Below are 19,848 nucleotides of genomic sequence, written 5' to 3' on the forward strand. Positions count from 1 at the left end.
TGAAACCTCAGAACAACTGACTGCAATACAGAAATATAGATTGATCACTTCTAATATTACAACACTTCTAGATAAAACACAATGCTAACCAAAACGGTCACTCCAAAGTTGCCCATGTGCATGACAATTGTAGCCTTTTTTAACTAGAGTAAACCAGATTTTTTAATACCAAATGTATAAAAGAAACTAGCCATATATGAGTCGAGATCTAACCTCATCCTTACCATGAGCTAATGATTCGGTTATAATCAGTAAAACCCTGTATAAGGCTTTCTTTAATGTGAGATGTTTTAAATAAAATTCTGAAGAAAGAAACCTTATAATGTGGGTCACCTCAAATGATCTGCACAATCTATTCTATTAAACTCAGCTATTCTGTAAACTCAGCTGGTCAAACTAAGATAAGTCAATGGAGACTGGGGGGATCATGAAGCAGAACTAAAAGTTGTACAAGACAAACAAAAAAAATCAGAAATAGGAATTACATTTGAAATAGGTCCCCTCTGAGTATTTTCAAAAACATAAATATTTGCTGAATTATAGTAATTTTCAAAAGTATATTAATCATTTATTGTACACATGTAGTTTGTGAATCCTGTACAGAACCTGTTCCTGATTGCAGAGAAGGAGAGATTATTACTGTTGATCTGAACACTACAAGCCAGTGCTGCCCTCGTTATACCTGTGGTAAGATTTTAGTTAAGGTGTATTTGCTTTTTTGTTTATGCACAGAAAATAATAATCTTAATAATGCATCTACTTTTCATCAAATTTGTTATTTTGTGCTACCTAGTGTGTGAAGAGAACCTTTGTCTTAAAACACAACCCACTTGTATGCCTGAGACACGTCTGGCTAAAAAGAAGATAGATGGAACTTGTTGTCCAGACTGGTATTGTGGTCAGTATGAAAATATTTGCCTTTTGTCCTATACATACAGTGCATTACTGTTCTATCTATCTATCTATCTATCTATCTATCTATCTATCTATCTATCTATCTATCTATCTATCTCTCCCTATATATATACAGATTGTATGTAGCAAAACATGTAATACAAGCTCATATGAGTGTATACCAAACTAGCCCTACATAAATATGGAGAGAACTTGCCATACCCATACAGTATTGTGTCCCAAACATAAAAAAAGCAATACCAGAAACATTTATATTGCCTGCACATTTTACTAAAATTTACTCTGATTTCTTACAGAGTGTGACTGCAGAAATGTGACCATTGTGGAGTGCTCCTTGGTAAGAATATCTCATTTATAACATGCTTGTAAATCCTCATTTACAGAGCTGTTACTGTTGCACTGATATGTAATTTAGGTAGTTATATAAAAGCTGATCTCCAGGCAAATGGCTACATACATGGTGAAATATATATAAGAGAGCTTAATTTTACCTGTCTCTCCCTAAGCTGGGGGTATTATTATGGTCACCAACACCAGTGCTAGGGGGCATTATTGTGGCCACTGACACCAGTGAGGACTCCAGCCTTCTCTTTAGTATGTGTGCCATGTGTGGCATAAAATGTACACTAGGTGCATTATAGTGGACTTTTTTTATCTGCACATTGAACATTGAAAATGTGCTCCTAATTCATGGCTAGCTGCAAGTGTGTGAGGTTCCATTGGAGGCCCGCCAATGCTCTACTGCAAGCATGCTGATGGGAGGAGTGAGAAAGACTGATGACTTTACAGTGTGTTGCCTCTTTGTCCCTTCATTACTTGTGATTGTCATTCAGAAGTAGTATCTTTAGGTTTTTTGCTTGGAAACATTGCAATGCAGCCATGATTCCTGAGTAAATATGTCTTCTCCTCTGTGAATGACTTCGGGAATACAGCTGGGATTTAGGAGACAGATTGCTTACTTGAGTTGATTCTAAAGCATCCTAATGATTTTGTGATGCGCTGGACTCTGGAATTGGACAGTACTGCAGAAACCTGAATGGTTGAGGAGCACATGTCCCTGGTCCCACCTACGGTTATGGGGTTTGGAGGGTGATGCGTACGTCTCCAGTGGCACCATTCTATTCCTTTTAGTGGTGGTGGTGTCAATGTCCAGTTCAGACAGAATTACTAATTTTTTGATATAGGGTATCGATCACACGTGTGTATTTCAATTGCATATTTAGCTGTTTGTTTTTTTCACATTAGCATAAAATTCTATCTTGGATTAAACTTTTTGCTTTACAATTTTTTTTTGATCATCATCAGTGATTTAAAAACATTTATTCTTATTAATGCATTTACTTAACACAAACATATATTTCTATTTATCACTAGTTGTGTGTGTTTTTGTTGAATGGTATTCTATACAGATGATAGTTAATAAAAATGTACTTATCATCTTCATGGATGCAGTGCTAGATGTAATTTATTGCAACTAAGAAAATTCTTTTTGATTCAAACAGGGAGAATATCGGAAGATTGATCAAAACTGGCATAGTGCTTGCGGATGTATTCATTATATTTGTGGTATTTAATTTTTAATTTGTTTTGCTATGTGTGCGAGCAATACAAAAAATGGTGTAGGTGATCAAGCAGCCTGTATGTAAACTTTAACTGAATCTGCAGCCCAGATTTCTCAAGACTGGGAACTACCATGAACTTCATGCATACAAGATTTATGGTCCCAAAGTATTTATGTGCATCGGGCAGGGTCCTCTCCTCCTCCTATGTCACTGTAGGTGTCTGTCTATCATTTGCAACCCCTATTTAATGTACTGTGCTGCATAATATGTTGGCGCTATTTAAATACTGTTTAATAATAATAATAATAATAATAAAAAAAATAATGTGCAGATTTACCCTAGTAGATAATTTTTAAAACCATAATGTATTGCATAAACTTTACCATGTGGCTTGAGGCTTTAGAAGGACAGCTAAAGATACTAAAATTTCTTCCCATCACCTGTTTATTTTATTAGAATAAACTGCTAAGGTCAAGGTTTACTGAGTTTAAGAATTTTCCCAAAATTTTAGAAAAATTGGGGGAATTCAGTAAAATGTCAGCATGTTATAGATGAGGCTAATGGAGAATATAATGCACTATACTCTTAAAAATGTTTACTTACCTTCGATGAATGAGCCAAATCCTCCTTCATTTCTGTGCAAATAAATGTAAATAGTAATGTAAAACACTTTTATTATTTTACAAATCCTAAGTAATCATAAAAAATGAAAAAAAAAACATAAGGACATCTGCTGTCAAATATTGCAATCCATAATACATTCATGTGTAACATGTTTATTATATTTTTAGAGAAAGAAGAAGTGTGTATATTTCAGGGGGTAACAGTGTTGCGTCCTGGCCAGTCACTCATCCATTATTTGAATGGGGAAATGTGCTACACTGTGGAATGCCTTCATGAAAAAAATCACACAACTGGATTTTATGCTATGGAAATATTGATGGTGAACTGTTCAACAGAATGTGCTGCTGTAAGTATACATGTAGTAAAAAAAAAAAAAAAAGTTTTAGGATCCCTTCATATGGCAGCACAGTTGTGACAGATGAATATGTGGACCTACCTCCTGGCCAAATGTGTTAAAACATTACCATTTGTCAGTGCATGATGACCTTTCCAGATAACATAACCAATTTTACCAACACCTTATTATATATCCCCCACTCTGAGCTTGTGGGATTGAGAAAATGTACAGCCTGGACAGAACATCTGCAGAACATTAGCATGTCCCTGCTGACTTTATGATCTCCCACAAATTTGTAGTTCTGCTACCACTGGGTGACTCTTGCATTTTTTCCTTTATTGTGGGCCCTCCACTTGAGAGGGTCAAAGTCTGTGATGAGATTATTAAATGTCTAGTATAAAAAGTAACAACTTAGGCTCCCATGCTGAGCTGTTTTCCACACAAGTCCCAGAAGATTGGGAAACCTTTGTCACAATCTTTCCAAATTTAATAGAGTTTTTACCATAGCTACTTTTTGGTCAGGTCAGTTCACACTCTATGAGTTCCTGGGTTAGTGGGCAACTGGCAGCCTTATGGCCCAGTTCATTGCACTGCCAATACAGGACAGGCTCCCTACTAGTGGAAAGTCTAAATAGGGGTACACATGGACAACTTTAGTGGTTGACCACTGAAAGTACTCGAAACTTAGTGCCTCCTTTTTCCTTCTGGGTTGCAACAGTAGTATTTTGGTCTCTGGAGACTGGTCTTTGTAGTAAGTCCTATGTTGTCAGGTTCTTTTCTACCAAGATCAAAAGCTGGTCTGCATGCTTAAGTTCTATTATATAGACACCTCTCAAGCACATTTGGGTCAGCAGAGCAAACACAAACCAGTCCAGGATGACTTTTCTCATTATTTTTGGGCTGGCGTGTGGACCTCTCACTGTAATATTTGCAGGTGAAATGTATGAGGTTGTACATCTAAGACCTAAATTAAATATTTGCATTAAATGCCCAGGTGGGGACATGTTGTTGACTGGTAGCACAAGCCAGGCCAAGATTTCCCAATTTAGTCTGGGTACTTCTGGGCCACTTTAGCACTCAAATCAAAGTAAGCTTTTTTGGGGTTCCCCCATCAAAAAGGGTTGATGATTTCAGCTGAGCCTTGGATATTCTCTCCATAAATAAAATGTAGTAGCCCTAAAATATCTATGATACAAAGTTGCCTGTTGTGTACATTTTTTACATTAGGGACTGAATGGGTTGGTATTAGGCACAGTAGCTAATCCCCTAAACCAGTCATTCAAAAATACTTTGTCACCTGTGCCAGGCCTATTTTAAAATCATTAAAGCAGGGCCAATTTTGGCTGCTACATAATCCTGCTGACACTTTATATACACAACAAAAGTTTTTTTTTTCTTTTTACATGGGGGCAATTTATTTTAAGCAGAACCCCAAGAAAATATACTGAACACCAGTTGATATAGTTATAAACTAAAAGTTAATATTGATTATGCAGCTAGTTTAAGTATCAGCTTCATGCAATCTCTTGTAGAATAAAATAGGACTTCTGGGCTAGACTCAGATGTTTTTCAGTCTACCTTAGATGCTCATATTATAGGCAGTTTTTGGGGTGGGTGGGATTACCTTCAATATTTTGTCAAGATCTTCATACCAATCAACTTTACAAGATAAACATGATTTTTTTCATAGAACCAGGTTTATATTCCATCTTCAAACAATCAGATGTGCTGTGGGTCTTGCAAGAATGTTTCATGCACCTTCTACAATGATAATGGGACAATGACTATATATGAGGTGAGCCTTTTGTTTTATACCTATGTTTTCGGCTTTTTATTAATATGAGAGTGTCAGTTATAATTTTAGCCAAGGGGCAATTAAACAGGGTAGCCCTTGTAGAACATAGGTCACTGTATAATTTGACAGTATAATACAATAAGCAATTTTTGGAAGAGCAAGCATGGTACCTGATTTGCTCCTGTAATCATGATTTTTACTTTTGTTCCTCAAAAAAAGTAAAGTATTTTTTAACACACTTTTTAATGAGTTTATTATAAACCCATCTAAACTTTCGGTTAAAATCAGCTAATCGTTTTAAATCAGTCTGTCTGGTGCTCACAGCTGCATAGCGGGACCCTGCTGTCTGTGGAAAAGCACAGGTCTCAGTGAGCGAGTACGATCTATATCTCTACAATCAATAAAACTCATGCTCTGTTCTGATTGAAGGACTCTGGCTGTTTAGCAGAGATTGTAAAGTTAATTTCTTTTTTTACAGGATTCTGGCAGAGCACAGGGTTTTTTACTCAGGCTGTGGCTGGTTTTAAAAGAAAAAAAACTATAGGGCTTTATACACCCTTTGTTTTGATGCGCCTTGTATGTATTTAGCTAATTTAAACTAAAGTTTGAATGGGTTTTAAAGGTTCTAACGGGCTAGTCCTTATTATGATGAACAAATTACTGTTTTTTTAGAGTGAACCATTTTATATATCTTTTTTTATATTGTATTTTTGCAGTTTGCTGAGCATGGAAAAACATTTAATACAATATTGTAAAAATACATTAAACATTTTGCAATAATAAATTGGGTTTAAATGATGATCAAGCATAGCAATTACTTGCAAACCACAAATCAGTTTGATATGGTGTTTAACTGAATCGATCTAGCTGCTTGTGTGTATGATATTTTATTCTCCTTTCAGAATTAACAGTAAATAAGAAACATCTCATCTTCTACAAAGACTTTTCTGTTTTTCAGGTCGGCAACTCATGGATTTCTAACTGCACCAAGTATGAGTGCACTAAGACTACAGTAGGTGCCATGATACTGGGCTCTAGCGTTGTCTGCCCTCCTTTTAATGGCAGTGAATGTCTAAAGGTTTGTGTTGTCAGAAGTAAATGTTTGGATGATTTCCCTACTATATTTAACAGATCATGCAGCTATTTTAGTAACAATACTATGTTTATATTTCACACTTGAAGGAGGGGTTGCACTATTTCTCCTTTGTAAAAACAAAAAAGTTACGTTGGAAAGCATGCTCTTCATTTGATGATTCCCAAAGGTACTGAATCTGTAATTCTGTGCCCATTACACAGTTATCCATCTTAAGATATATCTTTGCTTTAAGTCAAAGTGACCTTGCAATAGTCTGAATGTCTGTTTAACAAAATGTCTGTTTTTAACAAAAAAAAATGTGGTCAAAAGTTGGTGGGATTGGTTTGTTATTAGAGTGTAGCTTTATTATCATGCCATATTTACCAAAATATTTTAATATATATAATGTTAAGGTAGATAGCCTTGGTGGTTTACTAGTTTCTTATTTAATGGTGTAGATAACGGTGTATTAATGGTGTGAATGTACCCTCTCCTGGAAACATGTATTCAATTTCGTTAATGTTTACTAATCGGAGCTTTGTACAGAAATCATAATTCATTGACTGTTGAAGACCAGAAGGCTCACTCACATACTTGGCACTCATGCCAATGAAATTTAATTTTAATATTTGTTTATTTCAAAAGTAGGGAATGCTCTCTGCTTTTGTGTGTCACTGCAGCTTCTGTCAATGTATATCCCAAGATCCTAGGCAGTCATAGATCTCTGTTATGGACAGTAGTCTTGACTATTCAACATCTTTGAGGAAATAAGAAACCTTGAGCCTCCAGAGTTCTTTGAAAATATATTTTAATTTGATTGCTTCATTTTATGCCGTTTATTTAAAAAAAAGTGACATACCATAAGCAGTATGTGTTAAAAGTGGTTCATTGAAGACTGCATTATAACACATTGATAATTGAATATGGTAGAAGAATATTGGAACTCTGATTTGAAAACGTTGATAACTTTAATAACCTCAACTGAGATTCAAAAAGATGCAATAGCAAAGGCAGATAATAACAAAGAATTGATAGTAATAGTAGTAGATAATTAGAAATGAAAGAAAGAGACAGGGTTTGCGGACATGGTTTTAGAAAACAACAATTATGTATTATACTTTGACTCATACATAATGAAACAGACATCAAAAAGATTCCCCAGCCCATTGCATCATGGCGTGGGGTTTGACACACTATACATACAGTCACTAGCGATTTTGAGTTGAACCATTAAGTTTTTTTACCCGATGCGTTTTGCCAGTAAAGGCTTCCTCAGGGGTATGTAGTAATGACTTTTTTGGTCTATATGATGAAAACAATATGGAGATAACAAATGTACATTGGTAAGTTAGATATTGGTAATATATTGTTGGTAATTTAACATCATGGCTAAATATGCGGAAAGAACATGTGAAACTTATATTTGGTTACAGAAATACATTGACAGCATTATATATAAAGTCAAGCCAATTAGACCTAAAATAGTTTACAAAGGTTTAGGTTATACCAGGATGTGTTTCTCCCACATGGTGACACTTAGTACACAAGTAGGTAAATCTCCATGTGGAAGAAGGAAACAAAAGAAAACGTGTGCATTTGCATACATATACAATACATACATATATAATAATGTAATGTAATGGATACAGTAAATGGAAAATGTTGAGCACATTATTTTTTGATTTTTATTTTCGTTTTGTTTTAGAATGGTGGATCTGTACAGACGTATAACGATGGCTGCTGCAAGATATGTAAGTGCACTAAGCTGCATTCTTTGCTAGTTTCTGCTTTGTTTTGGAGAGCTCTGGTTCATTTAACTCACCTGCTGGGTCATAAGGAAAGGGAAACGCATGCACTGGCCGCCCCCAATCATATTGTCCTTCTTTAACCACTAAAACTCACAGGCCCTGCTTTTTCATGGCTAATTACTTGGTGGATGATTTTTACTTCCTCATCATTCTGGAGTATAACTTTATTGTACCAAAAAAAATATAATAAAAGAGTAATAGATTAACATTTAATATGCATAGCATGTTTGTTCACATCTCAAATTGCACCACACTACTGATGTGAAAATAAATAATATGTACTTTAATAGAACTTCTAAATAACATTTGGTGCTAATGTGACCTTGGGCTTCATTTACTAATGGAGTTTAGTCTGTTCACTTAGACCCTTACAAGGAAAAATTACTTTGCAATGAATGCCCGATCCAAGGAAATGCCTATACCCATGCCCAAGGAATGTAAAAATACACATGACTTTTGCCTGCACGTGATAAGATGGTTGAAAGTCACCAAAGCTTTACCTAATTCACAAGTTAAATACAAATTGCCTTTCAAAGTAATAATTTACTTTGGTAAAAGAACTGTCTGTATTCTTTCAGTAAAAGAATCACAATATGTATTTACAGATGTACCTTTTTTCATATTCATTTCAATTAGAAGAGCCCATACACATAAACATCAAGTACAACTACCCACTGAGACATAAACATTTCAGCATTTCAGTAAGCAAAAGTGGTTTTATTTTTGCACTCATTTATTTAATAGATATGCAGAACCACACCACATAGGTGCTTGCAGCACCTATTCTTGGTAATGAATCCCCACCACTACCCTCCATGCAATACCACCACTGGTAAAAGTAATTTGAAGTACAAAAGCTGAAAGCACAGTGCTTCACATATGCACAAACCCTTACGGCCCACCATAAGTGTACTTTTTACATATGAACAAGCTGTATAATACCCCATAAGTAATAAATCATATTATTTACTTATATTTTATATAATAATTTTATTGATGTAGAATACACAATTCTGTTATTGTAAAAAAATTGTACTACAGTAAGGACTTGCATAAGGAAGGCTACATCAATTCTTTGGAAAAGAATTAACAATATGGTAAAAAATCTGTAACATCATTTTTTGTAATTTCCCATTTAGGTAAATTAGTATCTATTTGCGTAAATAGTGATCCTCCAAATATAGAGACCCATATACTAAAATGGCAACCTTTGAATATTGCAGTTAAAGCATTGGTATTACAGATTATATGTTATTAATAGTAATCTTTTATTGTACTATAATATTGAAAATACTTTAGTAATATTAAGCTATACTATATTTAATACTAAGGCAGCAACAATTGGCATAGGTTATCCTTTATCAAACACCCTGATATGTTTGAATTTTTTATAAATAGGGTTGATTCTATAAGAGTGAAGCAAGGATTCCCTGATGTTAAACTGGTCAGAGCTAAGCAAACTGCTTGATATTAATAAAAAAAACAAAACAGAATGCTATGTGAAAATAAGTTTTAATCACTCAAAAATGGATAAAAAAATATTTACAAATGTAAGTTTTAACTGTACATTTTTTCCTTTGATTATTTCATTCAAATGTTTATCTATTTTTATAGATGGACATTTTATAATAAAGTAATATATTGCGAACATTTTTTTTAATCTTTTTTCATTTGTGGTCTTTGTTTTAATTTCATTATGGACTTTCTTCACTTTTATGAAAGTCCACCATACTGACTTTGTTGTTACAGTATAGGTAAAAATTATGTTTTACGTGAAATAATGGAGTTTAGGGTTTTGTATTTAATGTTTGCTCAGGAAAAAAACTTAAGGTTAGCCTATTATTACAGGGAATAAACCATATAAATCTTAGTCTGAGTACAATTACATTACTTATAAATGAATCATATATTACATTTGTCTTTGTTTGGGATGATTTACTAAAGCAGTACTAAATTTTTACTAAACCTTGTGAAGCTGTACTAATGGTCATACAATACAATCATGACACATTTCAATTTACTTTTACATTTTGGTGACTGATTGGTGTTCAAAGTTAAAGTGTATGCAAACCCTAACATTAAACATCTATTATTTATTCAGTTTCGAAGTGTTAAATATGCTTTTTAAAGCATTTTTGTTAAATCTCTTTAATCTGGTAAATACAATACACTGGAGTGTTATCAGCCCTGTCCATTTATAAACTAGAGAACATCTCTCCTTTATGGCAGAATGCAAAACAAGAGGCAGTGAATCATATGGTCTATTTATAAAGCAGAAAATCTCACACTAACTAAAACATTCAGGTAAAGAATCCCAGTGCACGTTTCAATGGCAGTAACTGACCCCCCACCAAGGAATGTTTTGAATGTCAGATTCAGTGCTTTAAAATTAGATTCCTATAAATCTATTTCAAGCATAAACTTTTCTTAGACCCAAGTGATCACACAACAGGCCCATCCAAAAAAACAGGTTTTCCCTATAGCAGAGGTTAATCATAGCAATCTCAGTTTGCCAGTTGTGTGATTATTATAGATCACCATGGATGTTGGCAGCTGAAGCAAAGTCTGGACCCATGCTGGTTTCAAAAGGTGGTTCTGTGGATAATAGGGTGGCTCTGTTTTGTTATAGTACCTCACTTTAATGTTATGGAGATGAGGAGAGGGGTAGGTTTTCTGAATTCCAAAGCATGAAAGAGCAGACTAGTTGAACCAATCAGGAATGAGCAAGCAAAATTTTTAAGCAAGAACGGCCTTGTGATTTGCCATGAGGTTGTGTTTTTGCCGAACTCAGACGAACTCTCAATGGAGAAACACCATTGAGAGTTCGCCTGCAGTCACAGCGGATTGGAAGCACTCGCCTTCCTCCAATCAGCTGTGACCGCAGGTTCCTACGCTCCCTGGGCTGTACTTATCAACCCAGGGAGGTGGGAACCTGCACTTTAATGGAATTCACGAAATCACTTCGCAGACATTTCTCGGACCCATTGGAAGTTCAGAGAAATTTTGGCGAGAATGTCAAAGGCATTCTCGCTCATACCTAGTAACAATCCTGCTGCTCCATAGACATATTACCACATGGTATTATCCTAGTATGTTACTGGCAGTATCCCCCCTAAAAAATAACGCATCCACCACACGTAAGAACTGGTAAACAATATATTCTTTTCTTGGGTTTAGATATACTTTAACAGAGAATCTATGGATAAGGCAAAATGTGCTTCTTTAGTAAATACCACCCACTGTTTTTCTATATTTATATCTCAAGCTATCACTGTATTTTAAAAATTAAAATGCATTGGCAATAAACAAATTGCTGGCAATTATTGTTCTAAAAAGGCAAGGTTATACTTCAGAAGAAAAGCTACTTTCAAACCTAAACATGTCTCTGTAACATGCTACTTTAACATCTAATACATATAACAACTAAAAGCATGTGCTCGGTGGGAAGGCCATCACAAGTAAGAATGTGGGTTTGCAGCAGCTGTAAGGGTTGTATTGGGCAAGAAACAATAAAGCTTTGATGAAATGCATGCAGAGTGAGTTCATGTATTTAATTCTTACCTTGCCATATGTACTTTGCAAACAAACATAAAATATTGTATCGTTTGATTTTTTAGCATGACTTCAAATGTAAGTCAGGAACTTCTGGGTGATTCTTTGTTCTTCGAGAAAAAAAAAAAACTGAGAACTTTACTTGACATAAAAAAGAAAATTTTCATGATATAAATGCTTGGCAGTGTAAGAATTAATGAACATGTTATTTGTGTCAAATGTTTAATTTGTACAAAAATCTTATATCCCTAACAACTCTGCCAGGTTCTGGAATGGGTGTATTACCCTTTACCATTTCCCCCGTAGTTCCTACTGCTAAAATAAATTGTGAACCAGGTACTATTATTATTTCATGCATTTTATTATACGTTACTAACTGTAATGACTGATTTTATAGTGGTACGTGCCTTAAGCTTTGTGCTTTTTTGCCTGTACTGGTAAATTTTAAACAAATTGAAAGGGCTGGTAACCACAATCATAAACCCAAAATACTAGTTTATGGATGTTTGCTGCAAACAAGACATGCCAAATCCAAAAAATTTAAAATGGTCATGCATGCAGTAACAAACTCTGCATACATTTGTTTTCTACTTATTCATGCACGTTGTTTGATAATCATTATACAGAATAATTCCTTTAAAGTAACTTGTTATGGTCAGAATCAATGTAAATGTAGCCTCCAATCAGTAGACCATAGTATAATTCTTCAAACTTTTCTAAGTGTTTAATGTTGTTAACCATTGAATGTAAAGCTTAGATGCTAATAGATGTGCAAAATATCAAAATGTTTGGTTTCACATGAATAATATTTAGGCTTATAGTATGATAAACTTGGATTTTGATTGCAGAAATGGAGAACTCTTTCTGGTAAATGGTTGTTACTGCCAAGACAGAATCAACAGGAACATGAGAACCTAAAAATGTGGAGACAGAATTACTTTAAATTAGTACAGACCTAATTTGGTTAGACCTTGTTATATACCTTGGCTTTGTCCAGCAGCCAGGATGCAACAGGTTGATTTTCTAAAAGGTTAGGGAACATTTACTTTACTTAGTAAACGATGAGTTAAATTCCTACAAATGTGAAGAGCTATGAGCACTAATGATATTCAACATTTCAGAGCTGTGATTCTGCCCACCAAGTCTTATGTCAGTACTTTATTATTTTTAAACAGGATTTATATATGTTTAATAATAATAATAATAATAATAATAATATAGCGCCAACATATTATGCAGTGCTGTACATTAAATAGTACTACTTTTCTTTAGCATAATATTTCATTTTTTAGGTGATTTAAATATAAGGCTGTCTCTAGAGAATTCCATGTGTGAAAAGGGCTTAACGCTACTGAATGTCCAGTTTGGAATAGCCTTTTTCAAACTTGTTACTATGAAGAAATCCTTGAAATAACTATTAGTTCTAAGGGTGATTAGTGGAAAGATTGCCCCTTACATTGCTGGTCATTGGGAATAATGCCCCCCCCCCCCAAAGATAGCCAAAAAAAAACAAGGGGCCCCTAGCAGCCTCTGGAGGAGCCCTGGTTCCTAATAAACACTGGTTTAAGTGCAATAATGTTAAAAAATGAAACTTCGTGACCCGTGAAAGTCTTACAGTGATCCTAAAATTTTAAACATTCTCAAACTGTCAAATCACTTTATAGCTGTAAATAATGTTTAAAACAATTTATTAAAAAAACATTAAAATGCATATCAGTTCTTTTTGGTTTATATATAACATATCATCTGTATTACATACCTACAGTATCCATCTACATTACTCATACATCTTTTGAATGCACAATAATCTAAAAAAATATTTATCTTAACTCTTACAATTAACTCTTAAATCTTTTAACTAAAAAAGTTTAGAAAATCTAACATAATCAATTAAAATAATATAATTTAAATAGTATAATCATTTATTTACCAAGATATAAAAATAACTTAATTATTAGCCTTTTTTATAATTTTGTTAGCATCTTTTGTCTAATATATTGCAATATCCTTAAAAGTGAAAGGAATAATTAAAAAAAACAATAAATTAATTAATTTTGCTGCGTGCATCACTAAACATGGTATTTTGGTATGTGCTGAGCTACAAACCTGCCCTGTAAATGACCTCTAAGAATATGAACTTTCTATCCCATCTCTGCACTAATTAGAGCTGGTAAAAAAACAGTGTGTCATCAACTTTGTTCATGGGAGTAATTTAGCATGCATTACTTTCGGCAAGACAACATAAACAATTACACAAGGCCTAATCAATATATGTCATTTAGAGATTAGGTATCAGCAATATCTGATCATTAAAATCATTTATAAGATATGCTTGTATTTTTAGACAAGTAAAAATGATGTTATGAAAACATTTATTTTTCTTATATACTGCTGAACATTTCTTTTAAATTACATTTTCTGGTGCTTGTTTTTGCAGTTCTTTATGAGCTTAAGTAGTCAGGTAGAGATTTATAGAAAATGATCTAGCATAGTAAGGCACAAATTTAGGAATCAAAATTTAGAATAGTCAGTTGAGGGTTTAGCACATATACTTTAAGATATTAGTGAGTTAGCATAGCCAGGTACATGTTTATTAAATACAAACTAAGACAGTCAAGTACACAATAAAAAAACCTAAACAAAGATAGTAAGCCACATGATTAGAAAGGTTTATAAAACATGGCCTAGAATAGGTATATGACACGAGTACAGGTACACAGGTATAGGGATAATGGGCTAGGAAATTCTAGTACAGGTTTATAGAACATTAGGTGAAGGTTTATAGAACATGAACTAGTCAGGTGCAAGGTAAATGTGAATGGTTTAGGATAGTCAGGTACAGGTTTCATAAACTAGAAAAGGCAAGCACAGGTACATAGAACATAAAGTTGAATAGTTAGGTAAAGTCTGAAAGAACAATCCCTAGCATAGCCAGGTGCACATGGGATACATATGGCAGGAAAGAAAGTAGGGTACATCAGGTACAGGTTTATAGAACATGAGCAAGTATAGCAAAAGGCAACTATAAAGAAAAGTAATAAAATAGTTTGGTATAGATTTGTTAAACATTTTACTTTGTTTTAAAAAAATATACTGATCACTACTATAAATAGTAAAATACTATCCATAGACTACATATTTCCTGGAGCTTTATCTAAATATATTTATTGATGTGTTATTGGTCCATTTTAAAGGGAACCTGTTAGGATAGGAACAAGGGCTACAGTTTAAAAAATGCAGGTTCTTGGGCAGCTACCATTTTCCTGGCTTTACCAGCTAATGGGCTGCTGACATGTAGAAAGCACAGAGAATAGGAATTTACAAATTTCAGACACCTAATTCCTATGTCTGTGGATAAAAAAAGTCTGCAATTCCAGCACCTACATGTCAGTCCTCACAGGTTTACTTTACATTAAAAGCCACCTAAACTGTTTTAATTGCATATGATTTTCCACTAAACATTTTGCAGTTTTACTGAAAATGTAGTGGCAGTATGAATTTGTCCTTTGTGAAATCTGATTTATCTTAAAGTGAACCTATACCCAGACTATGTACATTAAAGCATTTACGTATTTTAAAAAGGTAGTAAAAACACTTTCTTACTTTAGAGTCTTTGGGCCTGATTTATTAAAGCTCTCCAAGGCTGGAGAAGATAAATTTTCATTGGTGAACCTGGGTCATTCAGCAAACCTGGAATAGATCTGGAAAACATTTACTAACAAATAGCAAATTACTTTAATAAATCATGGCCTTTGTAGTAATATTTGACGATGGTTGAGAATGAATTACCTCACTGTACAAGACACTAGAGAGGTCAGGAGTGGTTTGTTTTAAAGTTCCTTTACTTATTGATAAGAATAGGTAAATACTTGAATGGACACAGTCTGGGGACAGGTTGCCTTCAAGCTGACCGCACTTGTTGCTCAGTTTGGGTGATTTTGGATTGAAACATGAAGATGTAGCCAGCAGACACCTGTGTTCATCTTGTTCCGGGCAGAAAAAAAAATAATCTATTTATGTTGATTTTAATTACTAATTGCCCTGAAATAAGCTGAGACTAGAGGTGTCTGGTTGCTCTTCTGTGCCCTTATTTTATAAGCATAACGATACAGATTTAGGTGATCCAAGCCTGTTTGCCTGAAATGCTGCTTAAAGTTGAATCATGCCTGTCTTATCATTCATCCTGGGGTCAACATCCTTAGTACAACAGTATTTCTTTTTAACATTTATAGTTAACTTTATTATTTTATTCAAAGGACATACATCCCATAGAGAAGCTCTAAGGATGTTTATAAGTCATATCTTGATATTTGTATTACAGGTGACAATAAGCAATAGTCATATTCCTTCCGGTGATGTAGTATTCCAACTACTATTTTCTAAATACATAAAAGAGAAAGTAAAAAGAACAAGTAAACTGAAATAAAAATGGCATAAAAATATTTAGTCTATGTTTTTAAAACATTTTTTATTTACTTTAGGATTATGATAAACTGTCATGCCTATTAAATTTCTAGCATGTATTATATATATATAGTGCACAACATAATGCATCCTATGCTTTTCAGGCTCAAAGGAGGAAAAAATCTGCCAAAAAGTGGCTGTAAGAACTACCATAAGAAAAAGTGACTGCATTAGTCAGAACCCTGTAAGTAGACAATTTCTTTAAAAATTTCCTGTGTTCACAAGAAAATTCATGGAATATAAATAGTTATTATATATAATAGGTGCACAAAGATTGACATGTCTAAATATTCTACCTATAATGAACTTAGTAAACACTGAAGAGGGAGAAAAAACCAGGCTTTTCAAGTCAGAGGTTTCATTAGAATATGTGATTATACTTGATCATAAAGTTCAGGATATAAAGTGAATTAAATAAAGAAATATGTATTTTTTAACATAAATCAATTTTGGTAAATATTTCTCAACATAATATCTTATTGTGACCATAGAAATAGTTTATAATAACACACAAAACAATTAAATAAAGGAATAGTGTTTACTCAAAGAATTCTAGTGTCTCTATTTACCCGACCGGTTTTGACAAAATGGCATGCCTAGGGGACAGAGAGACTTGAGTTTTTATTGTGTAATAAATTGATTAGTACAATATAGGTGAAAAAAATAATAATAATTAAGCAAAGTGGGGAGACGAGAACAATGGTGGCTACTTGTGACATTGCAAGTATCAAAGATCAATAAATGGTTTATGTCTTATACGATAAATCTTGCCAAACCTGCTTAGATGTGCATCAATAAATAGATAGTTTTAATGCATCCGCCAATTTTAGTCTCTAAAACTGTTGAGAGTTTGAAACGTTTGTCCATTACAGATGGGAAAGGTTTTGGACTTTGAGAGCTATTATCCTTGATATTTGTAATGGCAAGCAATAAAAAACAAGGGTGAGAGAGGGAATTAAATGAAGAGAGCTTTTTTATTTCTGTGGTGTAGTAAGAATACTGGAGAGTAGCTGTGTATATATGTCTCGTTGGTGGATAAGAGAAACTAAACAATAGCAGTTTGTATAAATCACGTTGGTGATATCGTATGATAAGCTGTGTATCCGTAGCCAGCCACCAGGGAATAAATAGGAAATAAAAAAGCTCTCTTCATTTATTTCTTGCCTTTAATATTTTTTACTTATAATGAACTTGCCAAACATTTTTTACATGTTTAAAACAATGTCATTATCTAGTGCCTAGTTAAAAACACCTTTACATTTGGATATGCGGAGATTGTACACACTCCCTCGATCAATTGCATCGCAATGCAGTGATTAGTGCATAAATGATCAAACACCAGACAAAAGCATTGACAAGTAGGGATGGGGGCATGAGGATATGCCTGTCAGATTGCGGTTTTTAAACAGAGCATAGTGAGTTTCTGCATAGGATGTTTGCAGGGTAGGCTGTAGAAAAAGGATCAACTCACACGTATAGGGAATATAAGTAAGGGTACTGGAGGGTACCTTGGACACCGTGGGAATATCTTTTTCACACAGGTTCATTTTAGTGACAAAAAATGTTGCCTGTGGCTTCACAGAAGCATGTGCCATGTAATTGGAGTTTCTCAAGTATCACAACATGAAAGCATGTTTTTTTAGAATGCTTTGGAGCAGGATCCCATGGCCATAGACCAAAAACCTTATAGGAGTGACTTGTTACTGCAAGTCATGTATGATGACTGCAATTCAAACCTTTTTGATGGGACTTTCTATACGTTACAGGTTAAACAATAAAGTGAACTTGAAGTACAGGTGAACCATATCAACCAAACTATGTACACAGGCAGGCTATACTCTATTAAGTTGGTCTATGTGGCACAAGTTTAGGTAATTGTCTTTATTACTTTACTCAACTTACTCATGTATTTAAAATAAAAAAGATCGACTATCACTCTCTATTACTGGGGGTAACATTTATTTTGTTACAGTTACAAAATGCTATTTGAGTTGTTCTGAGTACAAAATTTCAGTAAAACAATGTTGTAGTATTTATACCATTTTGTGATCTATCATTTTAATTCTATCAAGGCACAATAAATTAAAAATACATTAAAATTCTTTCTCTATTTTTTATATTCATGTTTAACAGATCACTGTGGCTTCCTGTGATGGAAAATGCCCGTCAGCTACAATCTTTAATGTAAACATTGATAGCCATATAAGATTCTGTAAGTGCTGTCGGGAAAATGGTGTACAGAATCTGACAGTGCCACTCTACTGCTCAGGAAATGGGACTGAAGTGATGTACGTCATACAGGAGCCGCTGGACTGTTCTTGTCAATGGAATTAAACAGTGTGGAAAGTCCTCTTTTGCCCCAAAGCACTCTATGCACTGATGGCACACTCTGTATTTACTTAGTGTCACATATTTCTACATTGTTACTGTTCCAAAGAACTCCTCAAATCTTCAAGAAATTCTGGAATGCATCTATTTATGCCACTCATTCATTTGAATAGACTGTTTGCATACAGTTTTACCAAATTCAAATGTTTATAAAATGTTTGAAAGAAATGTTGAGCCTTGTTGCATTTCCAAAATACTTATTAGTTGAAAATTTACATTGATCTTGCAAAAGTGGATCAGTCAGTATACTAAATCTATTCATGTGTGTCATTATTCAGATTTATACTTGACTTGTGGTGCATAATATTGAACTTGTAACATATGTCTTTTTATTGTTGATCTGAAATGTGCCATGATTTCCATGTTGTATCAAAAATTAATCTTAATTTGTCATTTAGGTTATTTGTCATTTTATATCCCAACATCCATAAGTACACTGGCATGTCTACAATTAATGAGAAAGCAATATGTCTTAAAAATATATTAAAATTGTATATAATGTTACACCAAAAATTTGATATATTGTAATAAATGTAAAACTAAAATCCAAGATCATATGGTATCTAATGAATATCAAATTACACTTACACCAAATTTTACAAATGTGACTTGTGCTGGTTTTATGCGATATGGGCTATGTACAAAATAGGCTATGCGCAGTTGAATTGATTATGGGTAAAATACATTTATTTCACTAACTGTCTAAGCTTATGTTTACGGAATGAACATCTGAAATGGAAATAGTTCTATTAGGTCATGGGCAAATCCATCTGCATTTAATAAAACAAATCAAAAAACACTGAGCATTGGCTGAAAGTAGTATTCCAGTTATAGTTTACAGTAACCTTATAAGTGAAATGTAAATTCTGATTGCTTACTATTGGGTTCTGCAATCATTCTATCATTCATCACTTTTGTCAGTTTTTTAATGTGTGATACAGCTGTATCAGCCGGGTCAGCTGCATTCAAATTAAATTTTTTTAACAAAAATAATTAGATATACATTCAATATAAAGCAGCAGTTAACAACCGGTGGTGCACGGAGCACCCGCCAGAGCCACAGATCAGGCGCAGGAACTGAAGTAAAAAAACACTAGTAAATAAATATATTATTAAATGTTTTTATCTGTGGGCAGTTGTAGCACAGATCACTAAATTGCAAATGAGAGCAAGTGTTTTTTAGAACTGCCATCTGGGTAATGGATACTATGTTGCCCATAACCTACAGATTTAAGATGCTGTCTAAAATTAATTTTTTTTCCCTAAAACTAACAGGCATCAGCCACCTCAAACAACTTACCTTACAGGTCAGCCTGGGAAACAGATTT

General features: G+C 33.9%; 1 protein-coding gene across 1 annotated transcript in view; it reads left to right on the forward strand.

Annotated features, from left to right (window-relative positions):
• OTOGL (otogelin like) overlaps window positions 1–18,466 on the forward strand; it is an 81,766-nt gene extending 63,300 nt beyond the window's left edge. The window contains 10 exon segments of the mRNA XM_072399013.1: window positions 586–687; window positions 794–898; window positions 1,212–1,252; window positions 2,418–2,481; window positions 3,269–3,447; window positions 5,129–5,233; window positions 6,192–6,311; window positions 8,014–8,059; window positions 16,237–16,316; window positions 18,266–18,466. Coding sequence (XP_072255114.1) covers window positions 586–687; window positions 794–898; window positions 1,212–1,252; window positions 2,418–2,481; window positions 3,269–3,447; window positions 5,129–5,233; window positions 6,192–6,311; window positions 8,014–8,059; window positions 16,237–16,316; window positions 18,266–18,466 — 1,043 coding nt within the window.
• Window positions 18,467–19,848: the final 1,382 nt, after the last annotated feature.

The sequence above is a fragment of the Pyxicephalus adspersus genome, chromosome 2, assembly GCF_032062135.1.
Source record: "Pyxicephalus adspersus chromosome 2, UCB_Pads_2.0, whole genome shotgun sequence".
Classification (NCBI taxonomy): domain Eukaryota; kingdom Metazoa; phylum Chordata; class Amphibia; order Anura; family Pyxicephalidae; genus Pyxicephalus; species Pyxicephalus adspersus.